This window comes from Cuculus canorus, chromosome 12 (assembly GCF_017976375.1).
Source record: "Cuculus canorus isolate bCucCan1 chromosome 12, bCucCan1.pri, whole genome shotgun sequence".
NCBI classification, from domain to species: domain Eukaryota; kingdom Metazoa; phylum Chordata; class Aves; order Cuculiformes; family Cuculidae; genus Cuculus; species Cuculus canorus.
Genome location: NC_071412.1, coordinates 16,683,223 through 16,702,566, shown reverse-complemented (window position 1 = coordinate 16,702,566; position 19,344 = coordinate 16,683,223). Strand labels below are relative to the sequence as shown.

At 43.3% G+C, this 19,344-nt stretch overlaps 1 protein-coding gene across 11 annotated transcripts in view; it reads right to left on the bottom strand.

Annotated features, from left to right (window-relative positions):
- NEO1 (neogenin 1) overlaps positions 1-19,344 on the bottom strand; it is a 175,134-nt gene that overhangs the window by 60,508 nt on the left and 95,282 nt on the right. For all 11 annotated transcript variants that reach the window (XM_054078014.1, XM_054078018.1, XM_054078019.1 and 8 more), the window contains exons 6-7: positions 7,223-7,377; positions 6,342-6,462 (exon numbers count right to left, since the gene is read on the bottom strand). In XM_054078014.1, the coding sequence (XP_053933989.1) occupies positions 6,342-6,462; positions 7,223-7,377 (276 nt within the window). The remainder of the gene's footprint in view (positions 1-6,341; positions 6,463-7,222; positions 7,378-19,344) is intronic.

The following is a 19,344-nucleotide window of genomic DNA, read 5'->3' as shown; positions in this document are numbered from 1 at the left end:
TTGCCTCCTACAACAGAATAATGGAACTTACAGATAAGGAAACACAGGTATTTCACATGGCTTGATTTAAATAAGGTTTTTGCCATTGCCTTGCAGGACATTTTCAAAACTAAACAAACACATTCCGGAAAACCACACTCAGAATAGATCCCCGTGCTTTGGTATCGGAAGGAAAGGCGATGTTGAGCTGAGGCGTATGCCGAGTTCCAGATTATTCAATAGATTTTTTTTTAAACATCTCAGATGATGGAGTAGAGAAACGCTTGCAAGACTTAAATGAATGCAGAGTCAGGAGGACTGCAAGTTCCCCAAAGGGCACAGTTAGGATTTCAAAGCATGTTATCATGACTGAAAAAAAGCCAAGGTTCAACGCTCTGTAAGTTAAGCAAAAAATGGTCCAGGGTTTGACTAACAAGAAGTTGGAAATACAACTACAGCTGGAAATGGTTTTAATTGGTGCCAGTCGAAGGGAGCTGAAGTAGCTTCTAAGAGAGGAATCTGACTCACTGAAATCTCCGAGACTGTCATCCTCAAACAATCGAATACCACTGGTGGTACAGAAATGTCAGATTTTCAGCACTATCTTACCTAAAATGTGCTGGCTCCAGAAAGCCTTGATCAGAATTCTGATGGTCTCCAGCCCACTGCACGCCAGGGAATCCCCCATCAGACCTCAGCAGGAGTCCTATCCACCACCGCACTTCACTGCTATCGGATCCTGAGACAGCTCACGGCCAAACTCTGGCAGAGCAGCATCAACGTAAAATGGAATTATCCATTCAGCAAAGGTACTGGACATAACTCAGTTGCTCAACAGCACCAATTTAGGACAATAAATGATGTCTTTAAAATTCACTTAGAATTAGGATTCACGTTATGAATTAATATCATACAGTGCTACTGAAGTGGTGTTATACTTTAATCAAATTTGGTTTGTAATGTCAAACTGTGCCACCAGTACCAGTCATTTATGTTTCTCACCGGGAGATCAGCAGGGAAACGTGTTCCGCAAAGCTGCCATAATTGGACTGTTACATTAAGACTACACACACAGAGATAAACGAGATCCATTCACACCTCAGAGTGACAGCCTTTCTTAGTCACAGAATACTACTAGTTCAGATGGATCTAAGGAGCTTGCCTCTGCAATGCCTTGATCAGAGCAGAGCCACCTACGACCAGGTTGTTCAGGCCCTGTCTGGGTCTGCCTCTTGAGAATCTCCAAGAACCAAGATTTCACAACCTGCCTGGGCAACCTGTTACGACTGCAACTACCCTCGCTATGAAACTCGTTTAGCTGATCAGAAATTCCCTTTCTAGCCAGCCAGCCAGTCAGACACAGATAACTGGTGTCAAGTCTCTTCAGTCTGCTCCAGGAACTCCCTACATTACCTCTACACCACAAAGTTGTCATTCCAGCACACACGAGATGGTTAAAACACCCTACAGAAACACCAGGTCCTGCAATATCCAGTTGGGTGAAGAAGAGGCTTCATCTACTTCTTCCCCTTGATTAGTTAGTCTCTCTAGCAGACATGCAGGACAACATTGTCCTTCTGCCCTCTGATCCTTACACATAAGGCTCCTGGCTACCTCACCACCCTCGCCAAGGCAAGGCACACATACATTCAAGGTCAGCCCCCTGCACACAGCATGACCCTCTTCCCTGCTTCCCTATGCTGCCACCCTTCCCAAAGAGCCTGTATCCTTTCCCTGCAGTTATCCTGAAATGTCTCTGTAATCCTAAATGCCACACAGTTCTGCAACTACATGCAACCTTCTAATTCTCCTCCCTATCTCTCAGACTGGTAGCATTAACTCACACACAGAATACCCTTGCTTGGCTATAGACTATTATTTGTGAAAATTAAAGTTTTCAGAAGCGGGCAGTTCCACCTCAGAGCATCCCAATACGGTGCCCTGCTGGGTACCAGCAGCACGCTCAGTATGTTCTGCTGGAGATCCCGCTGCTCCTTCACCAGTATGGCACAGAGCAGCAAACACTGACTGTTGCAATATTAAAGTACAAAAATCACACTCTATCCTACTCTTTGGAATTTTGAAGGTGATACGGAGCATCTCGGATAATGTTTTGAAATTGTTCTTTAAATAACATGGCATATTTGTTTACAGCCTCTGACTTTTCTTTACACAGCAGTCACTAATCACTCCTTTTTCTGGTACCTCGGTACTTGTCCAATGCCTGTCACACAGGGGTGACAGGGAACCATCTGCCTTCCTCCCCCAAAGGCTCCTCCTTCTCCTCATTACCACCTGTTCTTGTTTCAGTTCCCAAACGGACAATTCTGAGGAATGCCAGGCACTGGGAAAGGGCAGGTTATGGGTCCTGGTGGAATTTTTCAGTCTTGTCACCAACAGTGAACCTCCACCAAGAAAACCAAATGTATCCGTTACTGAGGTTTTCACACAAAATGATGCCGTAAAAACAACGACAAGAAAGACTTTTGTCATTAACTGAGCGCATTCGTGGATCTGCTCTGTAACGGTGATGGTCAGCAGACGACCCACCAGGATCTGACTAGAAGTAAATGGTGTGTAAACAGGGAGAGGGGAAACTTTGAGATCATTCCCAAGGCACAAATGAGGTTTTTCCTTCACACTGGGATATGCAGGAGTCCTCTTTGGTGGCACTGGCAGGACAGAAGGAAAGACCATTCGATCTCCCAATCAATGAGACAAAGTGAGGAGCACCACAGCTGCCAAAGGCTGGCAGAGAACACGTGCAGAAGCCCATAGGAATTGAGGCACATCGCATTCTTTAGATAAAGAAAAGGCAGACCAGGCAGCAGAGCCACAGCTCCACTAACATTCCCAAAGGTACTTAGACTCCTGGGGAAGGCCGGTAGCTGAGAAAGAGGGATACAGCTCCAAACTTCAAAGCAGCTGGGACGCTTTCCAACCTTCTTGCAAAATTCTACCCCTGAAGTTAAATACAGGGGATACTGATAGAGTATTTAATTAAGACCATTTTAGCTGAATCCTACTGCTTCTCCTCCTCTTTTAGTCTTCTCATTTAATCAGTTGTCCTAAAATCACTTGTTCTTCGTGCCACAGTTCTCTTCTATACTTTGCAGAAAATGCAGGAGTTAAGAGATTCTGTACAGCCAATCCTTTCCGAGTGCAGTCTTCTGAGCTTACTAACAGAAAATCACAGAAGGTGAAAATAAAAAAGCCACTCTACTCAGCCTCTAAATTACCTTTTTTGAGCCAGTCAGTTCTTAGCTGGAATATTTTCCAAAAATAACTTCTGCACATAGTGCAAGCTTTTCACAATTAACCTCAGATGAAAAAAAAAAAAAAAGACCAACCCAAAAGAAACCTGTGTCGGATCAGCAATTCTACTAGGCTTATTCTCACGGATAAGAGTCTGTACCAGCCTGTGTGGCCATGCACAACATGCTCTCCCATAAAACATGGACTGAAACCATCACTGCACACAGGCCCCAGTGAATCACCAAAACATCACTACCTGTGAAGTCAGAGATCAGTACCCAAGTGCAGAAGGCTTTGTTGGAGCAGATAATCACGTTCTATACTTCACGTTTATTGTTTTTAAAAACTATGCCACCTTCCAAGACTGCAGAAAGCACAGATTTGGCATTGGGCTCTCCGACTCCTCAGAAGTCCTCAATAAAGCTATAAGAAAGCAGCAATGGTCTGGCCAGCAAACCCAACATGCTGGGCGATTTCCATACAAAGGGTTTACACTGAAATAAGATAATGCACAGAAAAGACAACAAAGTTCTGCTCTGATAGGCAAAGCACAAGTAGTTTTATTGGTCTATGTCTACCTAACCTTTCTCAGCAGATCTTTCTTGAAGACTGAGTAACTCTGCCTTTTCCAGCTACACCCACTCCTCTCTTCTGGCAATGAATTATCTCCTTCCTCATTGTCAGTCACATCCAGACCAATGCTGGGTCCATTTACAGAAGCCCACACAACAGGCCTGGTCCATTTCTTCAACACTGGCCCACAAAGAATGCATGTAGCCTCTCTGAGAAATTCCATAATGTTTCTACTTTCCAACTTAAATTTAATTTATTAAAGAGCAAATTGATATAATAAGCCAAAGGGCTATCTGGAAATAGTTTGTAAATAGCCAGATGTTAGCCAGTTCCACTTAGGAAGGAGAACACAGAGAACAGCAAGGGAAGGGATACACTGCTAACTGGGAAGAACTTCAATGAACACTTCATCAATGTTTTTGCACTGAAATTACCTTTCAAATGGGCAAAGTAGGTATTTCTCATCAGCAGGTATGAAGTTAAAAAAAAGATACCTTTCTGAATTAATGATCAAAGCATTCAGAATATATTTTGCTCAAATTAGTCTTTTTAACTTTGTTACCAAGATACCTGTCATGAAAGAACTGCTACATATGATACCTTCGCTCTGTCCCTGAATATTGGTTCCTTCCTTGCTGTTCATATATTGGGAAAAGGTATTAAAATATCAAATATCTGTATATTCTTTGCCTGCATGTACCAGTTTTCATATATCACAACCAGGTAAGGCACAGTCCATTCAGCCCTGGTTGCAGTGCTCAATGCCACCACTCAGCACCAGAACAACATAAAGCTCTTCCAGCGGTGAACAGGTGGTTATCGCTACTGTTGGAAAACAACAGCTAAGATGCATTGGTGTTACACAGGCAGTGCATTGCTAAAAACACTGCAGGCCACATAACAGAGCAATACAGCTTCCCGGGTGCATCTGTACACCCAAACGAGACTCCACCAACATTGCATCCACAATCCTTTGGCAGCATGCAAAAGAAAAAGGACAGCATTATAAGGCAAAGTCCTTCAGTATAACCAGACGAGTTGCCAGAGCAGAACAGGAAGGAGAAACCCACCATGGAGGGAAAGGAAGAAGAATGAGACCACAGGAACTACAGCAATAACAGTAATAGCAATTCATAAACCACTACTGGGAGCTGGGTGAAAGCACAACCTCAGGCAGGGCTTCAAAACCCAAGGACATCAATTATTGAGTATTTTTCAAACATGTAAAATATGGAATAATGCTTCCACTTGAAAGGTTTGGATCAGGTGATTCATATGTAGAGCAGAAATAAAACCACTTTTAACACTTTTTCTGTCAATCCGATGACAGTAGGACTGCTGCGGGATCCAGACACCTCGCCCTGCTCAGAGGCTGAAATCCCATGGCTCTACAGCATCACAGCTACTGAATTCAGCAGAGGGCACCTTCCATTCCCCAAATACTGGTGGAAGCGCATGCATCTCTCCAGCCAGCAATGGCACAGACCCATGTCCAAAGGAGAATTCAACAGAAGTTATAGGTGCGCAACTACTCTACAAAACAATCAGAAGAAATGAGAAATGTCTCTCCCTGTGGCAATTAACAGTTTACTCTGTACGCTGAATTCCAAATCCAGCTCTAGCAGATTCACATCTGTCAGCACTGCGAGTCACATCATGCCCTGGATGGTACAAGACCATGCTTCTCCTAAATCCTTTCCACCCAAATAAAAACCAAATCAAAATTGTGAAACAATACCCTCAAAAGACAGGCCTCCAAAAATACAGAACAAAGCTCCCAAAAATACAGAACAAATATATTCTTGTCTGACTTCTCTCCCCTCATTCCCCTGACTATTGGTTTACCTCCTCATGCTCCTATAAATTATTTTTAAGAAGTGTGTGATCTAAAAAGCAAAACAAGCTGATGCCTTAGCATATATTTGCACTACCTTTGTTTCTGGAAGTTAATCGTAACAGCAATTATTCTCTTTTAACACCCAAAATGTGGTGAGCGCTGTTAGCAATCCCACCGACTGGAGCACAGTAACAAACATTTATCTTAACCTGCACCTAAACTCCAAAAAAACTTTGCAGTTGCAGTTTGCAGCAATGACAACACTTAGAACTCTTCACACTAACAACAGAAAAGAAGCTTCTGACACTGGAATGACTTCAATACAAAATACTTAATCTGTGGTGCTTATTTTTCAGATTTGTGATTTTGGGGATTATTTTCGTTTTGGCTATCCTCTTATTTTTCAAAAATCTCAGCCTGCAACAATATTTCAGATTTCTGGCTATGGTTTATTACTGCCCTAAAAACTTCAAATATATTTTCCAAAACAGAAGGTGAATCCTACAGAACTCTTTATTTTCTCCTTAATCGCTCCTAAGCACCTTTAACTGTACAGAAGACCACCCTGAAACACTCGTCTGATTTTAACAAAACTTTCTACTCTAGCCAAGTTATAGGTACAACACCTCATCTGGAAACGGTCCCTGAAACAGCCCCTCCCCACCTCTTGGTGCTGTATTGTCACAGTTTATCTTACCAAGGTCAAGTATTATCAGCTGGGCTCCAGCTTGTGCGTTTCCAACATCATTTTCTGCAATGCACTGATAGAATCCTTCATCTGATTTCACCAGACCCAAAACTTGCAGATTATGTTCTTTCTGAGGAGTAAAGGAAAATCACAACACTTAAAAATGGGTTGCATTTGCAAAAACAATGGTGTCATTATGGCACATTACCATGACAGGAGAAACTTCTCAACAGTAGCATGGAAAAGTGTATTTGGAGTTCCTGGCAGATTTCATCTCTCTTGCACTGAATCCTCAAATTATATGGTATCAAAAAGCAGCAGCATCTCTTGCTAATGGCTATCATTTCCTAGCATCACATATCACCGAAAGTCATAACATTTCCACAGCCATTTTTGCGATATTTTAAGCACTGCCTATAACTGCATAGCTCACTGTTACACCCCCACGGCCTCAGGTAGATGCAATTACACAACCATTAAGTTCTCAACCATGTCTCAGTAATGACTATCACTATAGCTACAATTTCCCTCTAGAAGTACCAGTGCACAAAACTCACGATCCACAACTCAGTTATATTTATATCAGAACTCCTGTTTGCAATTGTGATTTTCATCGATCACAGATGACTGCAGAAAGCACAGCAGGCAGCGCTCACAGCGAGGCTGCGCTTCAACAGGTTCAACCCACAAAGTGAGTCTTGTCACTGTGCATGCATCTGTGTCTCATAGAATACCTAAGCTACAAACTGTTTCTCTGTTGGGCCCCAAATATCAATATTACAAAAGTAGAAATCTGGACCCATAAAAGAACCAAACTCTCATGTGTACATGTAGAGGACTAACAGACAGGTCAGCAGCTTAAAAATATGCAAAATGGACAATATACTTACAACAATTTTGAAATAGTCACTGGGGATCACCATGTCTCCATTCTTGACCCATTTCACCGTTGGAGTTGGTTTTCCAATCACTTCGCATTCAAACACAATGTCCATCGATTCATGAGCATAAATGTTTGCCGGCCGCTTCAGAAATTCAGGAGGAACTTCAAATAAAACGGAAGAAAGAGAAAAGATGGTGTTAGCATCCCCAAACCCACACCAGCTGTGCTCACACAGTAAGACTCCACACAAAAAGACAGCTTCAGGTACTCAAGCCCAAACAGCAGCAATGCTGGTAGAAGACTACAGAACTGGGTTTGAAAGCACAGAGCTTGCATCACCTTCTATTTAAAAAATTTACATTTGGGTCAGCTAAACAGCCACCCATTTTAATGTGAAATGACCTCTTGAAAACACACGAGAGAAGAAATCAAACTGAGATGTATAAAGTGTAAAGTTAAAACGTATTTTAAAACTAAGAGACATAAATGTCATTTGGAAAAGAAATCCTTCCATTGTTGAAGACGACATTGTGGTCCCTTATCTGCGGCAGGCACGTTGCTGCATGCTAAAGAGCCGGCACAGCAGGCAGCGCACACAACAAGGATTCCAGACATCACTCACACCCGCCTTCAGATGCTCCGAGTTCAGCTAAGCCAATCATTTAGGGCTTAATTGTGCAACAGTTTTGTGTGCCTTTCATAAATAAAGAAGGGCAAGCTCCCAGCAAGACAATGAAAGCTAAACAAAAGCCTTCAGGCCCTCCTGAAACAAAGTTTATTAATTTGTAAAACAAAAAGATTGTAAGTTAGATTTGAAATTAAAAACTCAAACCATGATGAGAAGGCCTGTCTACAGCTTTGTCAGTATCTGCACTGCGACACACGGCCCGTGCAGCTGGAGCCCCATAAAACACCTAATGGTGGCGGCGCAGGCTGTGCTAGGAAAGGGTGCGTCAGGATCAGCAACAATTTATCTATTCAGATAAATTCATTCAGCTGATACAGCAAAGATTTCTCAGGGAGTTCTTTGTACTCAATACTCAAGTCAGTAAGCAACCAAATGTTACAATTATATTTAAAAGACTATTAAAGATGAATGGACACAAAACTCAGATGAAACTTTCCTAGGGTACCACTGCCTTGTGTTCCTGTGAAGAACCTCAGCTGATCAAACAGACAGTGCTGTATTCACTCAAATATTATCTTCTCTGGTTTGTGTAAGGCCACAGAACACAATGTGCAGGACCAAAGAGCCCCTTGATTTATATTGGTAATGTGTTACAGATACGTACGACCAGAGCCGTGTACATTACAACACAGAGCAATAGGAAGGCTCCTCAGTTAATACATGTACCAAAGTTGTTATTGCTGAGTCTTGGCTGCCTTTTAAAATGGCCTCTTGTACACAGACTGAGATTAATTAAAGGTATTTTATATCCATAGAAACTCAGATACATAGAACTCTTTGGGAATAAAAGCCCCGAGGTGTCTGATGTAGAGGCACATGAAACCCTTCTGCGAATGACTGTGCCACTAGGAAGCACCGAGCTGCAGATGAGGACTTTCTGCTCCTTTATCTAAGTGGCAGAAAGAAGAGCTGCTTGCAGGCACGTACAATTTGAATATCTTCTGTTGGGAAGAACATTCACCTATTTATTTGTTCTTACTCCCCTCAACAACATGGGGGCAGTTTGCTTACTTTTGTTGGCAGGTCTGATTGTTCAGGTTCCAGGAAAGTCAAAAGCAGCCTTCTGCCCTTTAATATTTATCAAAGAAAGTCAATACGGAAGGGCTGCAGTGTTTACGCAAACATTTTACATGCTTCACTTGTCAATGGGATTTATGTCCTGCTAGGGAAGAAGGAATACTAGATCGTGTTTTACTTCTCCCACAAAATAATTGTGAAGGTTTATAGGTGGATTGAATATTTTTCAGAACAGAACTGGAGACAAGCAACTCTCCAAAACCCCGTCACGTTCTGGATTATAAATTAAATGAAAGCACTAACATATGGAATAATTTATTTATAGAGGAAGAAGATGGTTTAGCTCTCAGATAAGCAGGTAAATCTGTAACACAACCTAACTAAAGATGTATGTATATGTTCACTGTTCAAAATCTCTCACATACGAGTATAAATCTGGATGGGGCCGAGTCCAGCTGCCCTTTGAGTCCAGAAATCTATTTCACATCATCATTTCCCTAAATTTACCAACACCACCACAAACTCCACCTTAAACAGATTTAGATATTTCTGTACTTACTATCTGTATCAGATGGTTGTTATAACTCTATATAACTCTGACATTTTAAAACTGCTGAATTTATCGGTGGCCAGATTGCGATTACTTATTCTTCCAGAAAGCAGTGCTTTTTATTCTGGTTTTTTACTCCTCTCTGGCATTTATCGTCAGCATTTTTATTTATTGTGAGCTGAACTCCTCCACTCCCTTCTCACATCCCAGCCTTTATTTTGATAGGCTCAACAAGTCATGTTTGCTTAATCCTGGTCTGACAAGTCAGCCACAGCTTACTCGCAGACCCTCTATATTTGTTCTAGTCTGAATTAATCTCTGTAGCCTGCAGAGTTTCAATTATCCACATGCAATTTCAGATGTGTCTCACCAGTGACTTGAAAAATTGCATAAATACAGTGTTATCACCACAGCAAATATCTTACCCAATTCACTCTACTACTGTATTTGCCCTTTCCTAGATGCATCACACTGATGTGAGCCTATGATAGATCATTGCTCACTCATCATTAGCCATTTTTAACTAATGAGTAATCTTGTTCCAGTCGACTTGATCAATAGTTTATGTTCTAATTTGCTTCCCTTCCCTTTCTCCATACGTACAGACACACAAGTTGATTCCTGAAGCGCTTACAGAGGTGAAAAAAGGGAACATAAATATTGGAAAGGCGAAAAGTTAGTTTTTCTGTGAATTTACAACACTGCTATTTTCACAGCATTCCTTACAGGCTGACATTTAATTCCTTAGCCATACATTTAACTTCTTACAGGAATCCAACCAAACACAAGCCGACAGCATTCACTGTCAAAAGCACAAAGCTTTTTTAAACTAAATATACTATGACCTGAGAAAACACGCAAAGTTATGTACTGAATGGCTGCACAGTGAATCTCGAGGATGAGAAAAGGGGTAGATAAGAGAAGTTCAATAAAATCACCAGTGGCTCCACACAGGAAAAAAGCTGCTCTGGGTTCAAGCCGGCCCCCACTAAAGTTACCTTATCAAAAGCAATATCATGATACAATTTACCCTTAACTAAACACATTTTTATCCACTTTTCCATGTACTTATGCGCTTGCCGGTTCTCTCTTTCACATTTAGATACCCTTTTGTTTCAGGAACAATGAGCATAAGGCTCACAGAGGAGACACATCAGACCTCCCCTCAGGAAGAGAAGCAACTCAAAGGGCATGTCCCTGCTCCTCAGGGTACACAGTGCCTACCCTGTACTGTACAACACGGCAGGATCCCATCACAAAGTCTGGGAGATCAATGCCTCTAGCGACATGCTGCGTGTTTTCCTCTTTGAATACGCTGCCAGTAGTTCAGACTTCCCTCAACATCCACCCACCGGGTGAGAGACTTCCGTGATACCCAGCAAAAAACAGACAGCTTTTTAAAAGTGAATAAAACCAGAACCACAGAACAGTGACCAGTAATCAGTTGTGAATGGCCATCGCTAACCCTAAAGATTGAGAATCGAGGGGAGGGAGAAGCACCATGAAAGAACTCATGGACCATCAAGTGATGGCCCATCATATCTGGAACTAAATTAGTGCAGTAAAGTTCAGGGACTATTTCTGTTTTCACCACTACTGCCTGACTCACAATGAAGACATTTGGAACACACTCAAATATCTTTAGCAACTCACAGAGCTGTAACTCGGGGGATCACCCACAGGCAGGCGTTGATATTGAATCATTAGATTTGCCAGTAAATGAAAGCTGAACTAGATATCCTATCACCTGCTCTCAAATATTCTTGATTCAGGAGATTAAGAATTGCAAACACGTTATTTTTTCAAAGAGACTTTGCTTTTCTGGCTTTCAGAGCAAAAGCTGAGTGCTTACAAATGGGTAATAACATGAGAAGTGCTCACTTTATTATCATTTACTTTCCAGTTAATGAATTAAAAAATGCTTTTCAAATACACTTTTATAGTTTAAATATGTCAATGTTTAGCATTCACACAGATTAACGCAATGCCAGTACAGATGTTTGTGGTAGAGAAGTTGAATTGATAACCAGAGTGCAAATGAGCCAATTACCATATAAAATAAGATTTGTAATGGGAGATCACGTGTTCCCTTACCAAACAGACAATTAAACATCAAAGGACACTTGGCGGCTCTGCCCACTCTTCTATCCCTCTTAATCTTAGCACGTAAACATCTACTATTTAAACTGCAAGATGTTTGCACAGAATTACTGGGGCACCCTTCGAGATTCCCTACACAAGAGCATCTTCCATCCTTTTGTAGCTTTAAAAGGCAAAATAATTTGATAACAACAGTGATCCAAAAAAAGAAAAAACCCAATCTCTGTCAGTAGTTGATTCAAACTTCCAAGCTAAACCCCAGTTAAGATGAGATATGCAAAAAAGAGCTGTAAAATGACAGGAAGGGCTGAGGAACTACACATGTGCAAGAGGAATTGCACCCAAGTCAAAGTGGAAACGGGAACAGATGCCAGGCATGGGTCCCTTTCCATGTATACAGGTGATAGAAGGAAATGTAACCCAATTGCCCCAACGCCCTGCTCCTCTGTCTCTTCAAGGATGAGTGGCCAAAGGTGCGCCACTGCCACACAGGACTGACACTCCAACCTGATTCATTCAACCTTGTGTGCCTGCACCACCCATCATGGCAAATTCTCAAAGGAAAACACTGGCTCAGGATCCACAGTGCTTGTGCATTGTTTTTTAAACGCTGAAGGATTAGAAACCTCTGAATAGCTACGTGGAGAGTGTTAAAGCAGCACCATTTACTCTGAACTCTACAGAATGACTGTTCCATCAACGGCTTTTCAGTGGTCAGCAGCCCTTGTCTGCTCACTCTCATTAAGACAGAAATTCTGTGGCCTTCAGGGGCACAGTTGAAGAATCTATTTTCAACTCAGCCATCTGTACTGCTTCAAATGAGAGAGAAATTAATTACATTCAGCCCTCCTCTCCAGCTCTTGAAGAGCTTTCCTTTCAGTCGTCCAATCACCAACGTAAGAACAAAGGTTTCTGGTTTCACAATCCCATTTTAAACCTCAAACATTAAGCTAAGCTGTAACTGCACAAGAAAAGGGAAAATTGAAGTTCTGCACAATTAACTAATCAGAACTTTCAGCCTCCTTAGTTACAAGCACAATGAACCTTCTCCTACAATAACCAAATCAAAATGCTGCTATTCTAGGTAAGATCTCATTTTCATGCATGTTAACCTTTCCCAGAAGTCCAATCCCCTCTACGTTGCTCCCCAGCAGGAAGAAGAAAACCCTAACAGTGCAAGGCAGCGATCCCTGATCGCCAGCCTTGAGCAACAAAGAAAATTTTGCAGAGGCAGAGAAGTGATCTCAAGTAGACAGGCCATTCAGCCCTCCAGAATATGTAAAAATGTATAAGTCTATAATATTTTTTAAGAAAGCATCCAGACGTGAATGAGCCATTTGGTGCCAAGGACTCCTGGAGGGACCGGCAGCTGCAGCTGCAGCATTAGCTCACTTCCCAATATACTTAAAACACTTTGTCATACATGAAGTGCATAAGAATAGCCTAATTTTGATGCAACAGAAACACAGATTGCAAACAACACTTAAAATGCTTATTCCCTTTTCAAACAGCATTAACAAATACAGCTGTTGGTCCAAGCACAGCATCAGACAGACCCAGCAGACACAAGAGTGACTGTAAAAGGCAGATATCATCTCTAGCACAGCGTTTTCCTGTTTCCCTCATCCTCTATCACCTTTCTTGCTCTGTACAGACAAATCACTTTTGCTCCCTTCAGTTTACCCGACCCTGCAAACCTGACCTGCTGTTGGCCATCAGTCCTTCAGGAGCTCAGTGACTATATGAGCATCCTGTACGTACAAGTGCTTGGCTGACCGCACAGGTGCAACCACCACCTCATGGTCTTCCCTGATTGTAAGGGAAAACTCACGAGTAACCCTAACCAAAGGCACAGCCCAATTTGATGCCCTAACTGCATGCTGGCATTAAACCTTTGGCAGGATTGCAACATCCCCCACACTTCCGTTAATGCTCTCTAGACAGAAGTTAAGTGGAAAAAGTGTCCACTACTATCAGCTGATCTGTTCAGCAACAGTGAGAAGTGTTCAGAGACACTCCTGTATCCAGCCAGCATCTGCTGAAGAAGCCGCATCTGCTCTGCACTTTCAGAGTAACCATCCCGATTCCAGGCAAACAGAGGCTGCTCATCGACTGGACACATCCTGGAACACCAAACCACAGCGAAGGTTGCACAGTGCCACACAGCAGCCAACTGCAAGTACCAAGAAAGGAAACCAGAAAAGAAAAGCCAAAACACAATACATCTCCATATCTTCTCCTAGCGTTGGGCAATCCTCGAAAGAGGAACTTCCTGAGGAAGAGAAGATACTTTTGTGTTTACTAGTGTTTCCTGGTTAGATTTTACCTCTAAAAAAATGTCTTACTGCTTCTTGGATAATGGGAAGCCTTTAACAGCTCCAGTGCTCACAGAGAGCAGTGCCATTCAACGCTCCCTGAGAAAACAGATCTTTTGCATGTCTCTTGGTTAGAATCACAGAATCACTGAGGTTGGAAAAGACGTCTAAGCTCATCCAGTCCAACCATCAGGCTAACAGCACCATGTCTACTAAACGATGTCCTGAAGTGCCATGCCCACACATTTTTTAATCCCTCCAGGGATGGAGACTTCACCACTGCCCTGGGCAGCCTCTGCCACGGCTTCACCACTCTTTTAATAAAGAAATGTTTCCTAATATCCAGTCTGAAACTCCCCTGGTGCAACTTGAGGCAGTTTCATCTCATCCTGTCACTTGTTACTTGGGAGAAAGACCAGCACCCACCTTGCCACAATCTCCCTTCCAGGAGCTGCAGAGAGTGATGAGGTCTCCCCTCAGCCTCCTCTTCTCCAGCACAAACAGCACCAGCTCCCTCAGCCACTTCTCATAATCCTTATTCTCCAGACCCTTCCCCAGCTCTGTTCCTCTCCTCCGGATGTGCTCCAGCCCCTCAATGTTTTTCCTGCACTGAGGGGCCCAAAACTGAACCCAGGAGTCAACGTGTGGCCTCACCAGCACTGACTACAGGGGGACAATCCCTTCCCTGCTCCTGCTGGCCACACCAGGGCTGATCCAAGCCAGGATGCTGTTGGCCTTCTTGGACACCTGGGTCACTGCTGGCTCATATTCAGGTGTCATCGACCAACAACCCTGAATCTTTTTCTGCTGGGAAATACTGTATATTGATTCTTGCAGCTGAAGAGGAACAAGCATTCATTTCCTATTTGCTTTCCCCACGTCATTCCTGATTTTACAGAACAGAACAGTTCTCAATATCCCAGGGAACTTGGACCATACTTGCTACATCTTAGGCTTTACTACATCCGAGAGCTTTGTCACATTTAAAGGGAAGGGCACAAGAACTGCTCTAGACATTCAATAGTTGGGGCTGTCACAGCTTTAGACAGTGCCATAATGATTTTTCTGTTCAGGTGCCCATTCCTTTCCTAACAATTCCTATTGTTTCTTTTGTTTTTTAAGATCATGCATTTTCCAAAGACCTACATATTACAGCCTCAATGGTTTATGCCCATGCAACGCACAGCAGTTCTCAAACCACCACGACAGCGATGTACAGAGCAGCACTTAACTGCTCACACTGCTTTAGAACATATTGAACTTAACCTGCTATTTAAGTGCTGAACTGTTTCTTGCACAACGAGGTGCCTCTGCAGTGCTTCACTGCCAGCTTTCATCCTCACAGCCCAAATCAGCTCAGAAGCAACAGCAAGGTTCCTCACCTTATAGCCCTCTCTTCCAGATCACTCACAAAAATGATGAACAGTGCAGACTCAGTGCCACCGATGAAACAAACTTCCTAGCCTGGCTCTACTTACGTCTCTCCAATAAATCATCTATTTATTCTCTTTCATCTCAAAGAGGTCATTCCCTGTGACGCCACAGACCAATCATCTAAGGCTCTAGGTGGGAGAGACCGTTAGAAATGTTCTGGAAAGAGCCTGCAACACCCTTCAGAAGGTTCACACTTGTGAAGTCTGGCTTTTTCTTCCCAAAATATGCAGAAATGGATATATACAATATTTCCCAAACGTCTACCACCACTACATTTTATTATGAGTTCTGTCAATGTAAAGTGGTCCAATCAGATTAACGCATCCAGTTTCCTAGATTTCCCCCATAGGGCTTTTAAAAAACCCCATGTCACACTGACCAAATATCTTTAGTCTGTTTTTTTCAGCCTGATTAGCCAGTTTAAGTGATAGGTTACACAGCACACTTGGTAACTCACGATTTCACACCTAAACTCGTCAAGAAATTTTGAGTGAAAACCATCTGGTCCTGATGATTTCCTACTGTTCACTTCATGGATCTGTTTTGAAATACATTTTACCAGCTCTACAGTTTCAGGTAGTAGTAAGCTTCCTCGCTATTATGTAGATCTCCCTTTTATAAGGCTAAGTGCTGGAGATCAATGTCTCCACCCTGGAGAGGCAATCAGCCGTACAGCCCTGACACTGGCTTTCAAACTTAAGTCTGGAATCTCGATTTAACAAGATTGTGTGTTTAAAATTTCAAACAAACCCAGTGTATCACCCACTTCAGGAACACAAGGCATTGCACCTCCTCTGCTCTGTGTGAGCCTCGAGCACTTGGACAGAAACTGATTCCATCACAGGGGGAAGAACGCACACCCAGCAATACGATGCTGCAAGGCCAACTTCTTCAGCAGCGCAAGCAGGAGAGGGGCTGTGACTCCTGTGCATCACCAACCCCAACCTGCCCAAATACTACCTCCATGAGTGGGTGCAATAGGGTTCAGTGGAGCCCAGCTCCCTTTCTGACCAGTCTGTCTTGCATTCTGCAGCAGCAGCTCAGCTCCAGCCCACCCTGGTTCCTCCCTGGGCTCTCTGCTCCTACACCACAACTCTCTAGGCTCAATGGTACCAGCTCACCCGACTGGTGTTTGGGTATGTCTCTCTAATGATGAGATGGCCATGAAAGTGCAAATGAAATGCTTCCCTCAGCATGGGCTATCACTTGCTTAGTCTGCTTAACAAATCGAGCTGATCAGTGTCACACTGTCTGGTGCCAGTTCCCCATCACCCTCCACGACACAAACAAGCAAGGAGCACAGGCAAGCCTCAGAGGATGGTGTACAGACAGCTTTTGGGACAGCCCCTGGGGAAGAACTGGCACTAAGCAGGCAGCATGGCATAACAAGAGCAACACAAAGTATCATTTTCCAGGTAGAGCTCAACAGCAAGGGGCAAGAGCAGCTGTGGAAACAGCAGAGCCCTTCCATAACTTCATTTCCAACGCGCTTGGCATGCTGGCCTGTGTGTCATACAGCCCCTGCACTCCGACCACAGCATCCACCACAGATCAAGGGGCAGAGTACAGCAATGACCCGTGCAGTCTGAGCTAGGGGAGAAGAGATGCCAGAATCTCCCCAGGTAGTCTCTGCATGGATGGCACTCTGAACTTCTTACCAGGATTGATGAAAAAATGCTTCCATAAGCTTTAAGAGCACCGGGACCCACCAGTGGGTACACGTGTGTTCATAACACCTTCTGCACTCATCTCCTCTCCAGTGCTTGCACTAAACCCCTTCTGAGACCACTTTAGACACCAAAGATACATTTCCTTTCTGTTCAGACGGAGCCCAGCCTTTGTGTATGGGCACCCTCTGCGAAAACTTCCAAAGACAGAGTCTGGAATTAATGTGGTGTTATCAGGGTGATCCTCACAATTAAGGAAGAACTCATGACAAAGAACAAATGACAAAATAGATTTAGACATTGAAACGAGATAACCAGATCACATGCAAAAGCTTATCAATCATAATAAACTAAAACAGAGCTCACTCACAGTGCTTATCAGCACCTATTACTGATCACTATTCAATGCAAGCCTTCTAAACAACTTCTAGGATGGTTTTTAGAAGTTAAAACCTTAATCTAATCATCAGTAATGTTCAAATGTTACATTCATTATTGCAGTGTTTTACTAAGCCTTTCTTCCCAGAGAAATCAAGCCTGTTTGACCCTGAATCTGCTCCAAGTACCATGGAAACATCTGGATAACAAGAAAGCTCATCAAAATTTAAACTTATTACAGCAGTGCCACAGGCAATGAAAATTTTATTGAATTCCAGCACCCGACTCTTCTACACACAGAGCACACAGCGAAGCGCCAGCAAAGCAGGCCCTCTGCGAGGCAGAGCCTGCAGCCTTAAGGCCCTTGTTCCAAATTTTCAGTGCAAAGCTGCTCCCCATTGCAGCCCTCTGTTCCATTACTATCACAGCAGCTCACATCAGCAAAGCTCCAAGAGAAGCTTGGGAATCAGATCCCCCTTCCCCTTCTAAAACAACATACTAACACGGATCCTCCATTTACACTGAGACTGTTCAACGGCAGGATTGGCAGCACTGCTTCAATCGCTGTGGAAAATCAGCATCATTACTTCTTACATTTACAGATATTTATTCTGGATACAGGGATTATTCCACCTGAAAGGTCTGTTTAAAGCAGCTGCCAGCATCACAGCATGTGGCAGGACACAAGCTCAAATGTATCCCCTAAAAAGTTCAGTCCTCAGTAAAAGGCGTTATCACATGATTTATCATTACTCACTTATTATTGTATAATGACTACTTTAAGACGACTGCCACACTTCGTGCATGTGTGAACACTGTAGTGTTACCATAAAACTGTTAAACAGTTATGTGCTTCCGAGAGCTGAAGATGAGCCGTTCCAGTGGACTGCACCACACAGGCCTGGTTGCTTTCCGAATTACTGCTCAGGTGAGGCTGGTGCCTCCAGCTGCACTGAACGACAAGCGAGTGCTTTCGTATAGCAAGTTTCTAGCCTGCCAAAAGAGGAACATAGCAAATTTTCCATGGATATTTTCTGCCTCAAACTGCATTTTTCAAAACCTCAAACTGTAAGTTCACTATCATTCCAATCTTTTCGATCAGTGAAGGAAAAAAATAGATTTTTTTTAAATTTTTCAATTTGTCAAAGGGAGGGAGATGCCCGGAGAAGGAGCTGGAGGATGGGATGAAAAAGCTGGGACAAGTGGGATAAATTCAGCACCAAGATGAAGGGAAAGAACACAGTAAAAGAAACAGTCTAGATGAACCAAGAAAGTGAGAGTGATTGTGTGCTGAGAGCATTTGTAAGGCTCTCAGGAAGGTCAAGGGACTAACAAATATGGAGAACAAGAAGGAAGTGATGAAGGAAAAAGGGCAAAAAAGGCCTGAACTGACTGCAGAGCCAGAGCATCAGGGACTGACTGAGACAAGAGCATCTGAAGATACCCAAAACGTGATGAGTAGGATTTAGTGAGACACTAGAGAGAATAAGTTTGGTAGAAAAAGACAGTGATGAATGTGGCTTACAAGAAAGGTCAGGACAGGTTGGGACATCAGAGAAAGGAGAGGACAACACTGAAAGAAATTCAGTATGGGCTGCCCATCAGCAGCTGGAGGTACCCAGGAAGGCCATCCTCCCCTCCTGCATCTTCTTCAAAGGGACATAAACCTCTCCACTATCCCCAGCCAGCAGAGTCCCCACCGAGCTGGGCACAGCAACAGAGCCTGGCCCTTACCCTCCTGGCTCCAGTGGCAGAGGACAGGACAACAGCTCCCGACTGCAGCACAATTGCTGCCAGAGGCCAGCAGAGGCTGGCAAAGCTACCGGGAGAAGGGAATGAATGGTCCTGCATCTACACGGGCCCTATGAAACCAGATGCCTTCCCTGCCTCCGTCTCGCTGGTGGCATTGGGGGGATATTGAAAAAGAAAATCCCATTTTTGAAGGTGACTGTGACCTGTCAGCCCTGGGATCTGGGTCAG